The following is a 19,001-nucleotide window of genomic DNA, read 5'->3' on the forward strand; positions in this document are numbered from 1 at the left end:
GAAGAAGTCTATGCTGAAGGGTCTTCCTCAACTCAAGGTCAGAACAGAGACCGTATGTGCTGGCTGCCAATACGGTAAGGCGCATCAATTACCGTATGAAGATTCAAAGTTCAAAGCTAAAGCACCATTAGAGCTGGTCCATTCTGACGTGTTTGGGCGAGTCAAACAACCATCAATCAACGGTATGCGATACATGGTTACATTCATCGACGACTTCTCAAGGTACGTATGGGTTTTCTTTATGAAAGAAAAATCTGAAACTTTTTCAAAATTTAAAGAGTTTAAAGAAATAGTAGAAGGAGAAGTCGGCAAGAAAATCCAATGCCTCCGAACAGACAACGGTGGCGAATATACCTCAGACGAATTTTCTAAGTATCTTCGAGAATGTCGCATACGCCATCAATTCACATGTGCAAATACACCACAACAGAATGGAGTAGCCGAGAGGAAGAATCGCCATCTTGCAGAAACATGTCGAAGCATGCTACATGCGAAGAATGTTCCAGGGAGATTTTGGGCTGAAGGTATGAAGACAGCCGCTCATGTAATCAATAGGCTTCCCCAGGCTAAGTTAGGGTTCGTTTCACCCTTTGAAAAATGTGGGCTTGTAAACCTGCAGTAAGTCACTTTCGAGTATTTGGTTGTGTGTGCTACGTATTCGTGCCAAGCCACCTACGTAGCAAATTTGACAAGAAGGCGATACGATGTATCTTTGTGGGATACGACAGCCAACGGAAAGGGTGGAGATGTTGCGACCCTACAACTGGAAAGTGTTATACATCAAGGAATGTGGTCTTCGATGAGGCATCATCATGGTGGTCATCGCAAAAGGAAGCATTACCAGATTCTAAAGAAATGGAAGATGAATTGCAGAAGAAAATGGGGGAGCAAATTGTTGAGTTACCTACAACACAAGATATAGATGAAGAAGAAAACAGCGAGGATGAGGCACCTCAGAATCCATGGCAAACAGGGGTGCATCAAAGAGAAGGAGATGATGATAGTCAACCAGAACTTCGCAGATCAACAAGAGCGCGAAAACCAAATCCAAAATATGCTAATGCTGTTGTAGCTGAAGAAGAAAAGTTCAAAGAACCAGAGTCATATGAAGAGGCATACCAAAACTCCAAGTGGCTAGGAGCTATGAAAGAAGAAATACGTGCGCTAGCAAAGAATCAGACTTGGGAGTTGGTACCAAAGCCGAAGGAAGTAAAACCCATTTCGTGCAAATGGGTCTACAAGGTAAAAACTCGTCCTGATGGTTCAATTGAGAGATACAAGGCTCGGTTAGTTGCTCGAGGATTCTCTCAACAATATGGGCTTGATTATGACGAGACATTTAGCCCAGTCGCTAAAATTACAACAGTGCGGGTTCTATTAGCACTTGCAGCTAGTAAAGACTGGAGGCTATGGCAATGGATGTGAAGAATGCATTTCTACAGGGAGAACTGGATAAAGAGATATACATGGTGCAACCAAGAGGGTTTGAGGATAGAGCACATCCTGACTATGTTTGCAAACTGAAAAAGGCGCTCTATGGATTAAAGCAAGCTCCACGAGCATGGTATGGAAAGATTGCTGAGTGTTTAGTAGAAAGCGGATATTCCATGGCACATGCAAATTCAAGCTTATTCGTCAAAGTAAAGGAAGCAAAGATCGCAATTGTTTTGGTATATGTCGATGATCTCATTATCACTGGAGATGATGATGCAGAAATTTATCAAACAAAAGAGAACCTATCAGTACGCTTTCAAATGAAGGAGCTTGGAGAATTGAAACACTTCCTTGGATTAGAAGTTGATCGAACTGAGGAAGGCTTATTTCTCTGTCAGCAAAAGTATGCAAAAGATTTGCTGCAAAGATTTGGAATGCTCGAGTGTAAGCCCATCTCAACACCTATGGAAGCTAATGCTAAGCTATGTGCTCATGCTGGGAAGGACTTGCAAGATGGAGCAATGTATCGACAACTGGTGGGAAGTCTAATCTACCTTACATTGACTCGACCAGATATTTCTTATGCAGTTGGAGTAGTAAGTCGATATATGCAGCAACCAAAGAAGCCACATTTGGAAGTAGTACGACGAATACTGAGGTATGTCAAAGATACCATTAACTATGGTCTCTTCTATAAGAAAGGGGATGAGGTTAAGATCATTGGCTACTGCGATGCTGATTATGCTGGAGATCATGATACCCGACGATCAACTACTGGGTATATATTCAAGATTGGATCTGGAGTAGTGTCTTGGTGTAGCAAAAGGCAACCAACAGTGTCTTTGTCAACCACAAAAGCAGAGTATAGAGCAGCAGCAATGGCAGCTCAAGAGAGTATGTGGTTGATGCAACTAATGAAGGATCTACACCAATCTACAGATTCTGCAGTGCCACTATATTGTGACAATCAGTCTGCTATTCGTCTAGCAGAGAATCCAGTATATCATGCTCGAACAAAGCATGTGGAGGTGCATTACCATTTTCTCAGAGAGAAAGTACTTCAGGAAGAATTAGAGATGCACCAAGTGAAGAGCGAAGATCAAGTAGCAGACTTATTCACTAAAGGACTTAGCACAACGAGATTTCAGAAGCTGAGAGACCAACTCAGTATGAAGAGTCGGTGTTGAGGGGGAGTGTTAAAGATCAACACCTACTCTACAAGTATCTAGAACTTTCTATCATTTTGGTAATATTATAGAATTTTCTAGAATCATTGAGAGTAATAGTCATTAGAAGTTTCAAGAATATTTTAGTAACACAATTAGTTAGAATTATCTAGAATATTATAGTTGGTTTCTTTTGAGTAGTATAAATAGGGGTCATGGGTCTTCAAGTTGTGCATCCAACAAGAGTGTCTTCAAAGTGTGTTCAAAAGAGTGAGAGTGTGTTCTAAAGTGTCCCTAAAATCTTTCAAAAGTGTGAGTTATACACAAGTGTGTAGTAAAGGTGTCTAGTGATAAAATAAAGAGTGAGTGCTTGGTGTGTATTGTGGTCAAGTTAAAGTGTTCAAGTCTTGGTGTAATTACTTTTACAATAATAAAGTAATTACGTTTTTCACGTGTTGTGGTGTCCAACAAATAATCATATGTAAGGAGCAAGATTCCATTGAGTGAAGGGTTTTGACCGTAGTTTTGTAACTTTTGTTCAATCATAATAAAGTTCACCTCCTTAGCCAATTTAAGGTTGCTTTCTCCCGTTAATTAAGCGCATGATCATCTTGATTGTGTAGCCCAACCACATAAATTATTGGTATTGATTTTATGCTTTCATTAGTTGTTATTGTTGCTAGTTTATGTTGCAGGTTTATGTTGCTGGTTTTATGTTCGGTTATTGTTCTTAATCATTGTATTCTGTTTTTGGTGTTGTGTTGTGTTGGTTCTTGTTTGGAGTTTGAGACTCCACAAATTTGTATCAAAGCCAAGGTTTCTCTCAGCAATTCAAGAATCGAAACTGTTCTTCAAGGAACTCACCAAGAAGATCAAGAATGTCCAGATCTAAGTTTGAAATTGACAAGTTCAATGGTGCCAATGATTTTGGCATGTGGAGAATTAAAATGAAAGTCTTGTTAGTTCATCAAGGAGTTTTAGATGCATTAGATACAAAAGCTCTAACAACCATTAATGACAAGAAAAAGAAGAATGAAATCAAAACCAAAGCACACAGTGCAATCTTGCTGAGTTTGGGAGATGAAGTATTGAGGGAAGTTTTGAGTGAGGAGAAAGATTGGGGTTATGGAATAAACTCTCTGAGATTTACATGAAGAAGTCATTGACCAACAAATTATACCTCAAGAAGAAACTTTACACTTTGAGAATGGATGAGTCCAAAGAATTGAGAAGCTCATCTTGATGACTACAACAAGATTATCTTGGGGTCAAAATCGATGATGAGGATCAAGCTATCATTCTATTTAGCTCTTTGACAAAGGCCTATGAACATTTTGTTGATACTATTCTGTATGGGAAAGAATCACTTACCATGACAGAAGTCAAGGTAGCATTAAGTTCAAAGGAGGTTCAAAGGAAGGGAGATGACAAGATTGAATCAAGTGGTGAAGGTCTGTTTACAAGAGGCAAAAGTATGAAAAGAGATTACAAGGGAAGCAAGAATCATCATGGAAGAATCATCATGGAAATGGGGGACATAAAGCAAGGTGTGATTCAAGAAACACAACAGGAAAACAATGCTAGTACTGTAAGAAAGAAAAGCATTTTTAAGATGATTGTCTTGCTCTCAAAGCCAAGTTAAAAAGAGAACAAAACAAGAAAAAAAAGTCTAAGGGAGAAGTTGATCTAGCTGCTGAAGGATATGAATCAGTAGATATTCTTGTTGCCTCAAGTATGAATTCTAGTGAAGAATGGATCTTGGATTCTGGTTGCTCTTTTCACATAACACCAAAAAAAAAATTTAGTGTAATGTCAAAAGAGCAAGGTGGAAGTATCCTGTTAGGTAACAACAAGTCATGTAAAATTGCAGGAATTGGTTTTGTCCAAATGAGAATGCATGATGGTGAAATCAGAATCTTACAACAAGTAAGGTATGTACCTGAACTAAAAAGAAACTTGCTTTCAATTGGTGCTTTTGATCAAAATGGCTATACTGTCAAGATAGATTATGGAGCCCTTAAAGTTACTAGAGGATCACTTGTTATTATTAAGGGAAAGCAAAGAAATAGCATATACTATCTTGATGGTTACACTGTCATTGAACCTGCTGCACCAGTAATAGACAAGTCATTAGAAAGTAGCATTAAGATAAGGCTTCTTAGGTTAGGTCATGTTAGTAAAAGAGGTCTAACAGAACTTGATAAACAATGAGTATTCAAATGTGGTCTCAAGGACAAATTGGAATTTTGTGAGTCCTGTGTGTTGGGAAAAAGTTGCAAAGTGAAATTTCCAAAGGGTATGCATACAATTACAGAGAAGCTAGGTTATATCCACTCTAATCTTTGGGGTCCCTCCAAGATTCAAACACTTGGAGGTGCAAACTATTTCTTAAGCATCATAGATAATTACTCAAGAAAAGTCTGGGTATTTTTGTTGAAAATAAGAACCTAGCCTTTCAAACCTTTGTCAATCAGAGAATCATGATAGAAAAACAAATAGGATGTTGCATCAACGTGTTGAGAACAGATAATGGTCTTGAATTTTGTTCAGATGAGTTCAAAAGTTATTGCATAAAGGAGGGAATTAGAAGGCACAACACAGTTGTTAAAAATCCACAACCGAATGGATTAGCTGAAAGAATGAATAGAACTCTTCTTGAAAGAGTAAGATGCATGCTGAATAGTGCTAGTTTGGAGAGAAAGTTTTAGGGAGAAGCATTCAAAACAGCCTGCTATCTCATTAATAGATGCCCCTCAACAGCCATAAACTTTAAAACCCCTCAAGAAATGTGGACTGGTCAAATTCCTAAGTATGAACATCTCAAGGTATTTGGATGCACAGCCTATGCCCACATCAGACAAGATAAGCTCCAACTTAGAGCCATTAAGTGTCTATTCCTAGGTTATCCTGATGGGATCAAGGGGTACAAATTGTGGTGTCTTGAACCTGGTTTTAAGAAGTGTGGCATAAGCAGGGATGTTGTGTTCAGGAAAGATGAGATGGTCATGAAAGTGACAAATAATCAAACTGAAACAGTCTCAATAAAAGACACTAACCCCAGGCATTTTACAACTTGAGGTGGAGCCAAGTAAAAATTCAGATCAGACACAAGAAATGCAGATAGAAGAAAGCCAAGATAATTCAGATGATAGTCAAGATGACCTCAGCAACTATCAACTGGCAAGAGATAGAGACAGAAGAGAAAGGCCACCTGATAGACTAGGGTATGCTGAGTTTATAACATTTGCACTCACTGTTGCAGATGAGATTGACAGTTCAGTACCTTCAAGTTATTTTGAAGATGTCAATGGTAAGAATGGTAAAGCCTGGTTACAAGCAATTCAGGAAGAGATGAGCTCTCTCAAGAAGAACAGAACTTGGATTGTGGTTAAGAAGCCTGCTGGCAAAAGAGTTGTTGGCTGTAATTGGATTTTCAAAAAGAAGAGGAAGGTGATTCCAAGGATGGTACAAAGTGGTTTAAAGCAAGACTAGTAGCTAAGGGTTTCACTGAGCAAGAGGGTGTAGATTTAATTAAAAAATTTCACCAGTGGTTAAGCAAGCCTCAATAAGAATGATTTTGTGAAAGGCTGTTAAATTTCATCTTGAGGTGGATCAAATGGATGTTAGAACAACCTTTCTACATGGTAATCTAGAAGAAGAGATCTACATGCAATTACCTGAAGGTTTTGAAAACAGAGACAAAGACCAGGTTTGTCTTTTGAAGAAATCCCTCTGATCTTAAGCAAGCTCCAAGAAAATGGAAATTAAAATTTGATGAATATATGAACAAGATTGGCTACATCAAGAGCATATATGACCCATGTGTATACTTTGCAAATAAGATATACCTACTATTTTATGTTGATGACATACTGGTTGTTGGAAAGGAAAGAACTGAGATTGAAAAGCTCAAGCAACTCCTATGCAATGAATTTGAAATGAAGGATCTAGGGACAGCAAAAAGAATACTAGGTATTGACATCCAAAGAGAAAGGCCTCACAAGATCATTTTGTCTCAAAGAAATTATCTCAAGAAGGTGCTTGACAAGTTTGGAATGATCAACTCTAAAGCTATATCAACACCATTAGCACAACATTTCAAACTATCCATTACACAAGCTCCAACAACCGACGCTGAAAGAAAGCACATGAGTTAGATACCATATGCCAGTTGGGTAGGAAGTTTAATGTACTCAATGGTGTGCACAAGACTAGATATTGCTCATGCCGTGAGTGTTACAAGCAAATATCTAGCCAATCCTAGAGAAAAACATTGGTCTGTACTCAAATGGACAATGAGATACATTAAAGGGACATTCAATACTAGTCTGGTATTTGATTGCAAAGACCAGCTGGATGGAGATGTAACTGGATATGTTGATTCTGACTATGCAGGTAACATTTACACCAAAAGGTCCTTAACTGGTTATGTAGTTATGTCTATGGAGGATGTGTTAGCTAGAAATCGAACCTACAAAAAATGGTTACTTTATCATCCACTAAAGCTGAATATATGACTGCAACAGAAGCCATTAAGGAAGCTATTTGGCTCAAAGGAGTATCAAATGAAATGGAGATAAACTCTAAAGACATCACTGTTTTTTGTGACAATCAAAGTGCTTTGCATCTCATGAAAAATCTAATGTTTCATGAGAGGTCAAAGCACATTGATATAAAACTACACTTCATTCGTGACATAATCAACTCAAAACAAGTTCAAGTCGAGAAGATTGGAACAAATGACAACCCTGCTAACATTTTCACAAAGAGTGCCACAAGTGACAAGTTTAGACATTGTCTAAACTTACTCAGAATCAACTAAAGCAATGTCTCCTCATGGAGACAACCTACATTGGACTTAGAAAGTAGTTTTCTATTGGCAAGTCATTACAGAGGTGTTCAAGAGAATAAACCAGGTGGAATTTGTTGAGGCTTGAACCCTTGAACTAGGACACACTCACTATCAGTTTTGATAGTTGGCCAGCTCCCTCAACTAACCTAACTATCTTGACAGTTTTGTTAGTTAAGTGTGCTGGTCCGAGTGCCTATTAATACCCCACACTTGTGTGTGTTCAAGACAGCTGAAGTGAGAGTTAATTTAAAGAGAAAATCAGAGTGTGTTTGAGAGTTGTAAATGGCCTCTCGTGTGTTTAATTTAGAGAGTCACTAGTGAGACACATTGTAAGGAGCAAGACTCCAATGAGTGAAGGGTTTTGACCATGGTTTTGTAACCTTTGATCAGACATAATGAAGTTCATCTCCCCATCCAATTTAAGGTTGCTTTCTCCCGTGGATTAAGCTCATGATCATCTTGATTGTGTAGCCCAACCACGTAAGTTCTTGGGGTTGATTTTATGCTTTCATTTGTTGTTATTGTTGCTAGTTTATGTTGCTTGTTTTATGTTCAGTTATTGTTCTTGATCATTGAGTTCTGTTTTTTGTGTTGTGTTGGTTCTTGTTTGGAGTTTGAGACTCCACAAAATTATATAAATTTATGATAATTAAACTTAAAAGTAAACAAACATTTGTTGTAACCTTCTTGTTTTTGCCAATAATTTTAAAATTATTTTTTTCACAGGATGAGTCTACTTCTCAAACTCTTGTTTTTTTTTTTTTGTTGTAAAATTGACATCAACCAAATCTAATCTCCTCCAACAATTGAGTCTTGCTCTATATTGACATCAACCAATATACACATTTACAAACTTAACGTTCAAGGACTAACGTTCTCACTAAGGTTGGCGTTTGATTAGAATGAATAAAAATATAGGAATAAAAATAGAAATAAGAATAGATTTTAGAAATGAAATGGAATAAAATTTAAAATGCATAAAAAAAAAATTTATAAAAAATCATTACATTTTTATCATGTTACATTAGAATGATATTTTTTTTCTATTTCAAAATGGAATAGTTATTCTACCAAAATGATAAAAAGTGCATTCCATTAGAATGATATTCCAATACTTTAAAATACAACCAAATAAAGAAATAAAATAAAAATTATTTCGTTTCTATTTTATTACTTCTAATCAAATATCACATAAATGTATAACAATCAATAACAATAAGTATTGTTGCCAATTTTTTTACTCAAGCATTAGTGCCACAACACTAAATAATTATTAATACCAAAAATACACTTCTAATTAAATTGGTTCACATAATTAGTTAACTCGTTTTTATTGCTTTTTTAATCACCATTTGACAGACATAACATAAATTGTTTAATACCAACATTTTTTATTTTATTACCAAATCCTAAAGACTAGGACAGAACCACTCCTTACAAACATGTGGACGAGTGGAAACGTTGAAATTCCATTGTATGGTGTACTTGGAAATTTCATGAATAAGCAAGTCATTCAATTTCCCAAATTTCAAATAACATTATTATTACCATGGCCAGAATTAATTATTATATAACATAAGATCCAATTTCCAAGCCACTGAACTCTCAGCCATAACTAAATTGTACCAAATTCCTCAGTCAAACCTTTATTCCAATATTCACTAATTGTTTTTATTTTTTTGCTTAAAACACTAAAACTCATGTACAGTTAAATCCGTTCTCTCTATCTATTTTTAGAGCAAGTGTGTGTGTATACATACATATATATAGACCTTTTAGTTCATGTTCAACATATTGTAAAACACATACACAAATTATTCCGTAGAAAAGTTATATTAACCAACAACAATGAGGATATTATTAGAAACTCTTTTAGTTCTTTCTTTCAATATTTGTTTGGTAGCTACTTTAGTTCATGGATCAGATGAAAGAAAGGTATTTCAATATTCACTATACATATAAATATTTAATCACATTTTACTTTATAGAATTTAATTATGAATATACATGGCTGCATCTCTTCGATTTATTTTTCTTTTTTGGTAATGTTAATTAATAATGGTTTTTGGCAGCCCTACATTGTGTACATGGGAGAATTAGCAAGTTCCTCCCAAACTACATCAATGGTAATACAAAGTCACAATAACTTGCTTGAGTCAGCAATTGGAGAGTAAGTAACAAAACATATCTATGCAAACATAACATTGTTATTAAGTATCTTAAGGTGTTTATATCATAAAAATTAAAAAAAATAACACTTTCACAAGCACTTAGATAACGTTTGATTGGAAATAGAATCCATCTTAATGTGTTCGACACCTTAAATATCTTTTAATATGTGTTCAAAATTGTTAATAATTTTATCTAATTCTTTCATCTAATTGTACTATTGTTCTTTGTTCAGTGCGACATTAGCCAGAAAATCAAAAATTCATAGCTATGGAAAGAGTTTTAATGGTTTTGCAGCAAAGTTGTTACCACATGAAGTGAAAAAACTATCAGGTATATATAGTTAATTAGTTAATAGTTTTTATTTTTAAATAATTAAACACATTAATTTCTGAAAATGATTATATTTTATTTTCAGAGGAACGTGGGGTGATATCAGTGTTTCCTAGTACAAAGCGCAAACTTCACACAACAAGATCATGGGATTTCCTAGGAATGCCCGAAACCACAACCAAACGAAACTATCGTACTGAGAGTAATATAATAGTAGGAGTGTTGGATTCAGGTTTGTACCTATAATATAATATATTCATCATACTATATATAATTGAAAATAATTAGATTGATTATAATATAAGTAAATAAATGGGTATATATTCTGACTCTCAGGAATTTGGATGGATTGCCCAAGTTTTAGTGATAAAGGTTATGGGCCTGCCCCAGCTAAATGGAGAGGCCAATGTGTCAAGGGGGCTAACTTCACTGGCTGCAATAAGTACTATACCAATCTTCTCTTTATATTTTTGCTATGAAAATCGTTTATATCAGAAACAAAGTACATATTAGAGTATGATCTCGACCATTCATTACTAATCAGACAATACTGTAGAATCTTTAATGGTCTTGCACTATTGGAAGAGTACTCCATCGCCCAAGGCTCCCCACTACTCACCCAAAAAATTTTAAAATTTTTAAATGATACTATAATTTATATCAATATTTATAATTTTTACCATTGTATATTATAAAACACAATTTTTTACTTAAAATAAGTCTTTTTTGTAAGTGTTATATTTTATATTCTATTAAGAAAACATGCTCAATTTACTTTTCAAAAATATTATATTTACATTATTACCACTACATATTAAAAAATACATCTTTTTTTTCTACTTTAAAAAAAAATGTCCAATTGTAAATCTTTTATCACTCTATTAATTTGAATCTTGATATCCAAAGAAAAATATCAATATTTCATTACTTTCTTTTAGTTTAAGGACTAATAACATTTTAAAATTTTTTTTTTTTTTACTTTTTTATAGAAATTCACATAACAATCTCTACTTAGAAACTATCGGAGCAACTACGGACGCAACACTCAAACTGTAAATTCAAAAAATAAAATTAAAAAAATAGTATATAAAATAATTCTCTTATGTGTAATGTTTTTATGTGAACGTGCATGCAGCAAGGTGATCGGTGCCAAATACTACAATTTGGAGGATGCAGCCGGAGAGGAAACTCCGAGCCCCGTAGACAATGACGGCCACGGCACACATACTTCTTCCACTATCGCTGGTGTCTCGGTCAAGGATGCCAGCTTGTACGGCCTCGCCAGAGGCACTGCGCGAGGAGGTGTGCCATCCTCGCGCATTGCCATGTACAAGGTGTGCTGGAGCGTTGCCTGCGCTGATAGTGACATCTTGGCAGGCTTTGACGACGCCATTGCTGATGGCGTCGACGTCATATCCATCTCCATAGGTGGAGCTAGCAGAGACTATTTCAATGACCCCATTGCTATTGGATCTTTCCACGCTGCTAAGAGAGGGATTCTCACTTCTTGCTCGGCTGGGAATGATGGCCCTGATACCTTGACTGTTCAAAACGTTGCTCCTTGGATCATGACTGTGGCTGCTAGTGGCATTGATAGGCAGTTTAAGACTGTTGTCAAGCTTGGCAATGGGAGGAGAATTCCCGTATGTCCTTTTCTCTCTTACAATTATTTTTTGCTAAAGATAAATGGTGTCAAATACCACAAAACTGTGTAGTTTGACATTAGGGGTTGTTATATGTAAATTCATGGTTTATTTTGATGGTTTTTAGGGGCTTGCGGTTAATACCTTTTCTCCCAAGAAACATATGTATCCATTAACGGATGGAGCTCATTCAATCAATACTAGTGCAGACTTTTTTGGAAATGGCAGGTAAAGCATTAGGATGTAAATTTATTGCATTTTCACAAAAGTGACGGTGTTGCAATTCAATCATATTGCTTTTAAATTTCTATACAGTGCTTGTGATTATGGGACATTAAGTCGGGACAAGGTGAAGGGAAAGATAGTGTATTGCCAAGGGAACAACGGCCAGGATTTCACAATAGGGGAATTAGGTGGCGTTGGAACAATCATGACTCTTGATTCATTTGTAGACACAGCCTTCACCCCTTATATTCCTGGGACCTATGCTCTGCCTAAGGATGGTAACAAGATTAGTCAATACATAAACTCCACCAAGTATGATTTTGCTTCACACTATTATTACATCATGAATATTAATTATTTTTGAAATTGAGACTAACTAATCAACCCTTTTTTTCTTTTTGGGAATTAAAGAAAGCCCATGGCAGTCATACAAAAGACAAGGACAGTCAGTATTGATGCCCCATTCGTTGCTTCTTTCTCCTCAAGAGGACCTCAGTTAGTTAGCCGAAACATTCTCAAGGTATGAAAAGAATCAAATTATTTCTTTCCTTCTTCTCTTTTTTAAATCTAAATCACTGAGTTATTTTTTTCTTTCTTTTTTCCTTGAGCAGCCTGATATTGCTGCACCAGGGTTAGACATTTTAGCTGCTTACTCGAAGCAAACCACCATAACTGGTTACCCTACTGATGACCGCCGAGCTGTCTTCAATATCATATCAGGAACATCCATGGCTTGCCCCCATGCCACTGCAGCCGCAGCCTATGTCAAGACGTTTCATCCTAATTGGTCTCCTGCTGCTATCAAGTCTGCTATGATGACCACTGGTAAGATTAATCACCAAAATCATATCATGCGACTAGCTATGCTCTTTCATTTCATTCTAACACATTTTTGTTTGTCCTTTTGTTTCAGCTACACCAATGAAAATCAAGGACAAAACAGCTGAGTTAGGCTCTGGTGCAGGGCAGATAGACCCTGTCCAGGCAGTTGATCCTGGCCTAGTCTATGACTTGTCCATGAGCTCTTACATTCGGTTCTTGTGCAAAGAAGGCTACAATGGCACCACCATCGCTCTGCTCTTTGGGGGGAAGAGGAGGTACAACTGCTCGGACTTTAGGCCTGCGAGAGGCACAGACGGTCTCAACTACCCCACCATGCAACTCCACCTACAGAATCCTAACTCTACTGTCTCTGCTATCTTCCACCGGACGGTGACTCATGTCGGCCAGGGAAGTGCGATGTACAAGGTGAATGTGGTCTCCCCAAAAGGTCTTTCTGTGAGAGTTAATCCAAGTAGTTTGAGTTTCAGTGCACCACAACAGAAGAGGTCTTTTAGTGTTGTGATCAAGGGCAAGTCGTTGCCTAAGGGGACACAGTTCCTATCCGCTTTGCTCGAGTGGAATGATTTTCAAAAGCATAGTGTTAGGAGCAATATTCTCGTGTATAAGCCTGACATTTTGCCGTATTGATATGCTTTTCTGTAGTCCATAAGAATGATTTTGAGCTGAGTAATGAAGAGTCATTTACCTTCTTTTATTATATGTGTGATTTGTGACTTTTCTTTTGCTTCTTTTTTTGAACGTTTACTTCAAATTTCCTTCATTGAATCGAAACACTTCTGAATAGGGTTGAACATTTCTAGCGGGTTCAACTCGAACCCGTACCAGTGAACCCGCAATTTTTTTTAAAAAAAAAATGTTCAGGTAAGTTGGGTTCAACCTGGTACCCATCGGTGGGGTTCACAGGTTGAGTTTTTAGGAGTACTGGGCTTCGGGTTGAACCTGCCAACCCGTCCGCCAACCCGCAATTTAAATATATTATATATATTTTTATTTTTTTATTACAATTTATATATATATATTAAATTATTAATTAAAAAATAAAAAATTCTAAAATTTTTTAAAAAATTTAAACTCAATTTTTTTTTTTATTTTTTGTTTTTTTATAAATTTATTTTCTTAAATAATATAAATTAAATATATTTTTATATATAATTTTTTATTAAAATTTATATATATTATATAAAATAATTTATATTCAGAAATTTATAATAATTTTTGAATAATATATATAAATTTTATTTTAATTTATTGTTATTTTTATTAGTTTTGAATAAAAAATTAACTTTTTTAAAGAGTTGACCGGATCAACCCCCCAACCAGGTCAACCCGACCAACCGAAACCCGCCAACCCGTGCCCTATTCGGGTCCGGATTCGGTTTCATTTTTTTGAACCCGAAACCCGCAAACTCGAAACCCGCGAACCCGAAACCCGTAAACCTGAAACCCGCGAACTCAAAACCCAGTAAACCCGCCCAATGTTCAACCTACTTCTGAAGCCTTAAGTGCTCTCAGTAGTAAACAAAACAGAGAATTATCTACATGAAAATGAAATATCATGTCGTAAACAAGAAAGTGAGACTACAAAAACAGCAACCTCCACTTTTATTACGGGGATATCTGTTTCCAGATTTACAAACAAGAACAAAAGCTAGAGAAATATCTGTAGAAACTGATTTCTTACACCCAGGCCCCCCCCCCCAATTTTTCCTATAATGCCCTTTCCAAATCTTAAAATACAATTAGAGCATCTGTTTTGACAAAGATACACATTTCCCACTAAATTTTCAGGGAAACCTTGGTCTGTAAGTACATATTCTCACAGTATCTTTTGTACGAGTCTTCATGATTTTATCATGGAAAGCTACTCATGAAACACAATTGGACCGTCAAAATTTCCAGTTGCCTTCCAAAAGAGCCATATAAGAAAAGGAGAAAAGCCTCGGACATGTGCTTAACATAAAGTAAGAAGCTTGTGTCAGATTCTTTGATTAAACTATCCATTGCTATGGTTTACGTGCCCTGTTTGGGTCAATATCCAAAGGATCCTTAAAGTCAAAGCAGAGATGAAAAGATCACCTTTTGCCACAGAGCTCAACAGTGCATCCGACATTGACGGCCGTTCATGCTCTTTAGCTTAGTGAGTTCTTTCCTTCTCTTCCTTGCCTCGGCTGCGGCAACTGCCTCCACTGATTTCTTACATGAGTAGATGATTGGTTCACAACTTTTTCCTGGTGGAGCTGATAGTGTATGACAAACATCAGCAGATGTTTTATTAGTAGTAAAATTTCGTTGAATCTCTTTCTCGTGCTTGGCAGTAGAAACCACCATAGGTTTACTTCCACTTGCGTGGAATCCTGTTTCCTGATCAATTGTTTCTTGCGAAACATCTGCTGGGTGTTCATTAAGATCATTTGTTCTGGCTTCCAGTGCGCCACAACCAGAAGGTTCTGTTTTCACCTTGACAGGCAGAAAGGAATGTTGATTCTCAATATGGTGAATGGCTTTTGAGGATGTAGCATTGCACTGATTAGTAATATAACTTTCCTCTTGTCCAATTTTCTGAGGAAAAGATGGCTGAGATCGGACTGCAATTCCCTGATCAGGATGAGGATAAAACCAAGGACATGGCAAAACATAAAAAGGGGTTCTCGGTCCATTAGTATGGAGGTCTTCTAGTTCACAAGAATCATGCCTACCCTCCACTGGAAATGTGATGTTTGAAGGCATAACAATTGCATTTTGTGACATATGAGATGGTTGAACAAAATTTTCAGATTGAGAAGTGGGAGGCCAGAAAAGTGGTGTAAATGGTGGATGGTTATACAAGAATAATGAGCTGTTTGGTGGTGAAGTTGAAGGTGGATTTAACTGATGACAAGCAGGTTTATGACGACTTGGAGTTTTCTCCATGTTTTTCTTCTCCACATTAGCCACCTGTTGTAAGCGAAGCACAACAATTATATAGAATTTCCTTGGAAATTAAGTAATTTATCAATTACTAAATTACTTACCTGATCTTTTAATTGTTTATTTGTGATTTCCAATGACTGGTACTCTTTCAATGCCATCTCCATATCCTGATACATAAAAACCGCTCAATGTCAATGGTGTTAATGATTCGGTGCTTATTAAGTTGTTCAACTCAACTCAAAAAAAAAAAAAAAGAGAGGGCATAGTATTATTTAATTGGGAAAATGTAAAATGAAGTTGTTGACAAAAATTTCAAGTGTAACTGATGTGTTAGTGTGTGCATGAAAAACTGAAGGAAAAGGAGAGGCTTTACAGAAAGAGAATGGGATTACTGCCTACCCGCTTTAAGGTGTCATTCTCCGAAGCTAAATTAGCAGCTTTTTTTGTCAACTCCTCACAAAGGGCCTGTATAATTTACACACAAACAAATCGTATACAAAATTGAAACAATATTTAGTAGAAAAGGCACTTTTAAGGGAAAAGGCATCTTAAATACATCACTCTGTAACAAGAACTTGGTGCAATTTAGTATCAAAATCTTTTGATTTAATTGAAGTAGTTGTTCAAACAATCTTGACATGGCAAGCGCCTTATGAATAATTGTAGTATCCTCAGAAAGAGAGTGAAATTTATTTATTGTGAGACAGGTTTTTTCATCATTCCAGCTTTGAAATAATGCATTGTGCATGTTGCTTGAAGATATAACCTTTTAACCACCAGTGAGAAATTGAGAATAACATGTTATTGTTCCTCCATGTATAGATGCATACACCTCCATGTCACCAGCATGATTGGTTTTGCAATAAAGAGGATCTAACTATATTAGTCCCCAGATAGGATTGTTAGTCCCCATAATGGATTTCTTCTGTGAGTACTAATCGATAGGGCTTCTGTTTCACATGTATTATGTATATATCACTTAGAGAAGAACCAATCCAAACAATAGCTGCTCAATGATTAAAAAAAGAACCACATAAAAAGATAAATTATCTGTTATCTAATCTACACACTGAAACCTAGACAAAGAAAGGACTTGTATACAAGACAACAATTTCCAATTGACACATTGAGCATGAAAAGGGTGGAACCAAAAGCCAAAATCAGCAAGTGCAGCTAGAGTAAACTATTACCTGCCTTCGGCGAATCGTTTGCCTAGCTGACTCTCTGTTAGCTAAAACCCTGCGTATTCTGCGTGCTTCCTTTTCTGCCTAAATAGGAACCAAACACGACTTTAATATGACCAGCTACTCTAGGGGTTAAAACATTTAAAAAGAAAAAAGAAATGCACAACTAATGTAGAGGAATAAAATAAGTCTATAACATGTAGTACCTCCGTCAAATTGCGTCTTGACTTGCTGCATCCCATCGACGAGTATCTTGAAGTGCCTATAGGACTTGTGTTCGGTAAATCAGTGTCTTTTTCAACCTTCATATTTTTTTCTCTGTGATCATCTTCAGTCTTCCATGGCTCAGTTAGTACATTTCCACATACCTTTTCATGTTGCTGATGACTTACTTTTCTATCCTGCTACAAACAAAAATATTTTTCAACTCCTGCAGAAGATGGTGTGACTTGGTGACAGACCCATAGAGAAGTATTTTCAGACATTACAGAGCACAATAACAAGATCAGGCATCTGGGTATTCAGATGTCAAGTGAAAATTCTCAACAATTCAGCAGAAAATCCAAAAGAAGAACCAAGCACAGTAAAGGAAGGGAGAAGAAGCCTCAAATTAAATAGCCCAAAGTCATAACTGTGTCCCAGAGTAACCCAGCATTAGAGTAGCATCAATGATCCGCCATCATCATCATACCAATCCATATCTTGAAACTTCAACTAATATTTCTTAAATGCAGTATTACTCATTTTTAGATATATGATCATCAATATGCATATTTCTTTGAACTCTAGTTCAGCTTATTACCAAACTAACCTAAACCTAATTTATGCAACTTAATATCACAAATTTGTGTTCGAAACTTAAATTTCTAGTTCAATGCCAGTGACGTTGGTCCCATGGGTGCATTCTCTGTTACGATGTTGTCTTTATCCTGAGTATTTTCCGGATCCAATTAATATGCACAAACATGTTGCCAATCCAACATAGAGTACGCAAATTGGATAATCAGTTGCTTCCACTTAATGAGCCTAACTTATTCAATTTAACAACATAAAGCAAAAAATGAATAACTTCAAATTCACCTTAAATTGAGTAAAAAAATTCACCTTCCAATTCTCAAGAAAATAAAAACATTACAACCAAAAAGGGAGATTTACAAGTCCTAATTGCCGAACTTCATAGTTTATAACATTCAAATTTCGGTTATCAGGAGTTTTGTAATTTCAAAAACAGTAAATTTTAACAGAACCAACTATTTATATATTTATTTTTTCGGATAAAATGTTATGATATCCAATACAGTAACCAAAGTCAAAATAAAAAAAAAAACATTAAAAGAAAATAAATACAAAATCAAAAGAATGATTAACTATGAAAAACTAACCTGAACAAGATCCGAGCACTTAGTGGCCGAGTCAGCCAGGTCCACACCAAACACCACCGGAGGCGACTGGCTCTTGACTCGCTTCCCTTTGCTACTCCTAATCCCCACTGATTCACCGCCACCACAACTCCCTCGCATACCCAAATGTGCCAAATCAGCCAACGCCTCCGCGGCCTCAAGTTCCTCCTCTACCATCCGATCTGCTCCGCCGCCAAATAACTTTCCCGCCGCTGTGGCCGCCGGCGGTGAAGAATTTTCGGAAGAAGAAGAAGCCGAATAACAACCCGAAGAGCTCGAACCAGAATAACTTCCCGAAATCATGGCTCTAGTAGAGAGAGAAAGAAGAGGAACAAAGAGAGAGAGAGAGAGAGAGAGAGAGAGAGAGAGAGAGGGAGAAGAAGTAAGTAGTGAAGTGAAGTTAGAGAGAGAAAGAGAAAGAGAAGGAAAAAAAAGAAAGAAAAAGAATTACTGGTTAGAAGGAGTAAAGCCCACAGGCTGTCTTTGATTGACACGTGTCGAGACACCTCACTCCTCGACATCTTCCCCTACTATCCCCATGTATCTGCGTTCGCCACGTATCACTTCCAGCCACGTAGGAGTGTTCGCACGTGCGGAATTTTCCCACGTACAGACTCTAAAAAGCGTCTGGGGACAGGTGGATAGCTCAGTTGAGCTCCACGTGGGTTTTGAGTTACTTTCTTTGCTTGCTTTCTGTTGGGTTTTTCTCATTTTGGATTGGTTTACCTTGGTCAGACTCGTGTGTAAACTGTGAACTTTACTATTTAACGTTTTTGATAAATATCAGATATGTTTGTTTTGACAAATAAGTAAATATCAGATTTGATCGTTTTTAGGCAAAT

General features: G+C 36.6%; 2 protein-coding genes across 3 annotated transcripts; one reads left to right on the forward strand and one right to left on the reverse strand.

Moving 5' to 3' along the window:
• Window positions 1-9,245: 9,245 nt before the first annotated feature.
• Window positions 9,246-13,359, forward strand: LOC115711237 (subtilisin-like protease SBT4.15). The gene is made up of 11 exons (XM_061111649.1): window positions 9,246-9,387; window positions 9,525-9,622; window positions 9,857-9,954; window positions 10,040-10,186; window positions 10,291-10,396; window positions 11,090-11,597; window positions 11,725-11,825; window positions 11,913-12,134; window positions 12,234-12,342; window positions 12,434-12,647; window positions 12,736-13,359. Exons 1-11 carry the CDS (start codon window positions 9,301-9,303, stop codon window positions 13,290-13,292), a joined length of 2,247 nt encoding a protein of 748 aa, XP_060967632.1. The 5' UTR covers window positions 9,246-9,300; the 3' UTR covers window positions 13,293-13,359.
• Window positions 13,360-14,238: 879 nt separating this feature from the next.
• On the reverse strand, window positions 14,239-18,558 carry LOC115709993 (uncharacterized). Of its 2 annotated transcripts, none has more exons than XM_030638280.2 (6): window positions 18,142-18,558; window positions 16,966-17,163; window positions 16,766-16,843; window positions 15,975-16,040; window positions 15,677-15,742; window positions 14,239-15,599 (listed from the first exon to the last, which is right to left on the reverse strand). In XM_030638280.2, the coding sequence occupies exons 1-6, from the start codon at window positions 18,460-18,462 to the stop codon at window positions 14,757-14,759; spliced, it is 1,572 nt and encodes a 523-aa protein (XP_030494140.2). In that variant the 5' UTR covers window positions 18,463-18,558; the 3' UTR covers window positions 14,239-14,756. The 2 variants fall into 2 exon arrangements, with proteins under 2 accessions (XP_030494140.2, XP_060967633.1); XM_061111650.1 differs by having other exon boundaries at window positions 16,966-17,160; window positions 18,142-18,557.
• Between the last annotated feature and the right edge of the window lie 443 nt (window positions 18,559-19,001).

Source organism: Cannabis sativa, chromosome 3 (genome assembly GCF_029168945.1).
Source record: "Cannabis sativa cultivar Pink pepper isolate KNU-18-1 chromosome 3, ASM2916894v1, whole genome shotgun sequence".
Classification (NCBI taxonomy): domain Eukaryota; kingdom Viridiplantae; phylum Streptophyta; class Magnoliopsida; order Rosales; family Cannabaceae; genus Cannabis; species Cannabis sativa.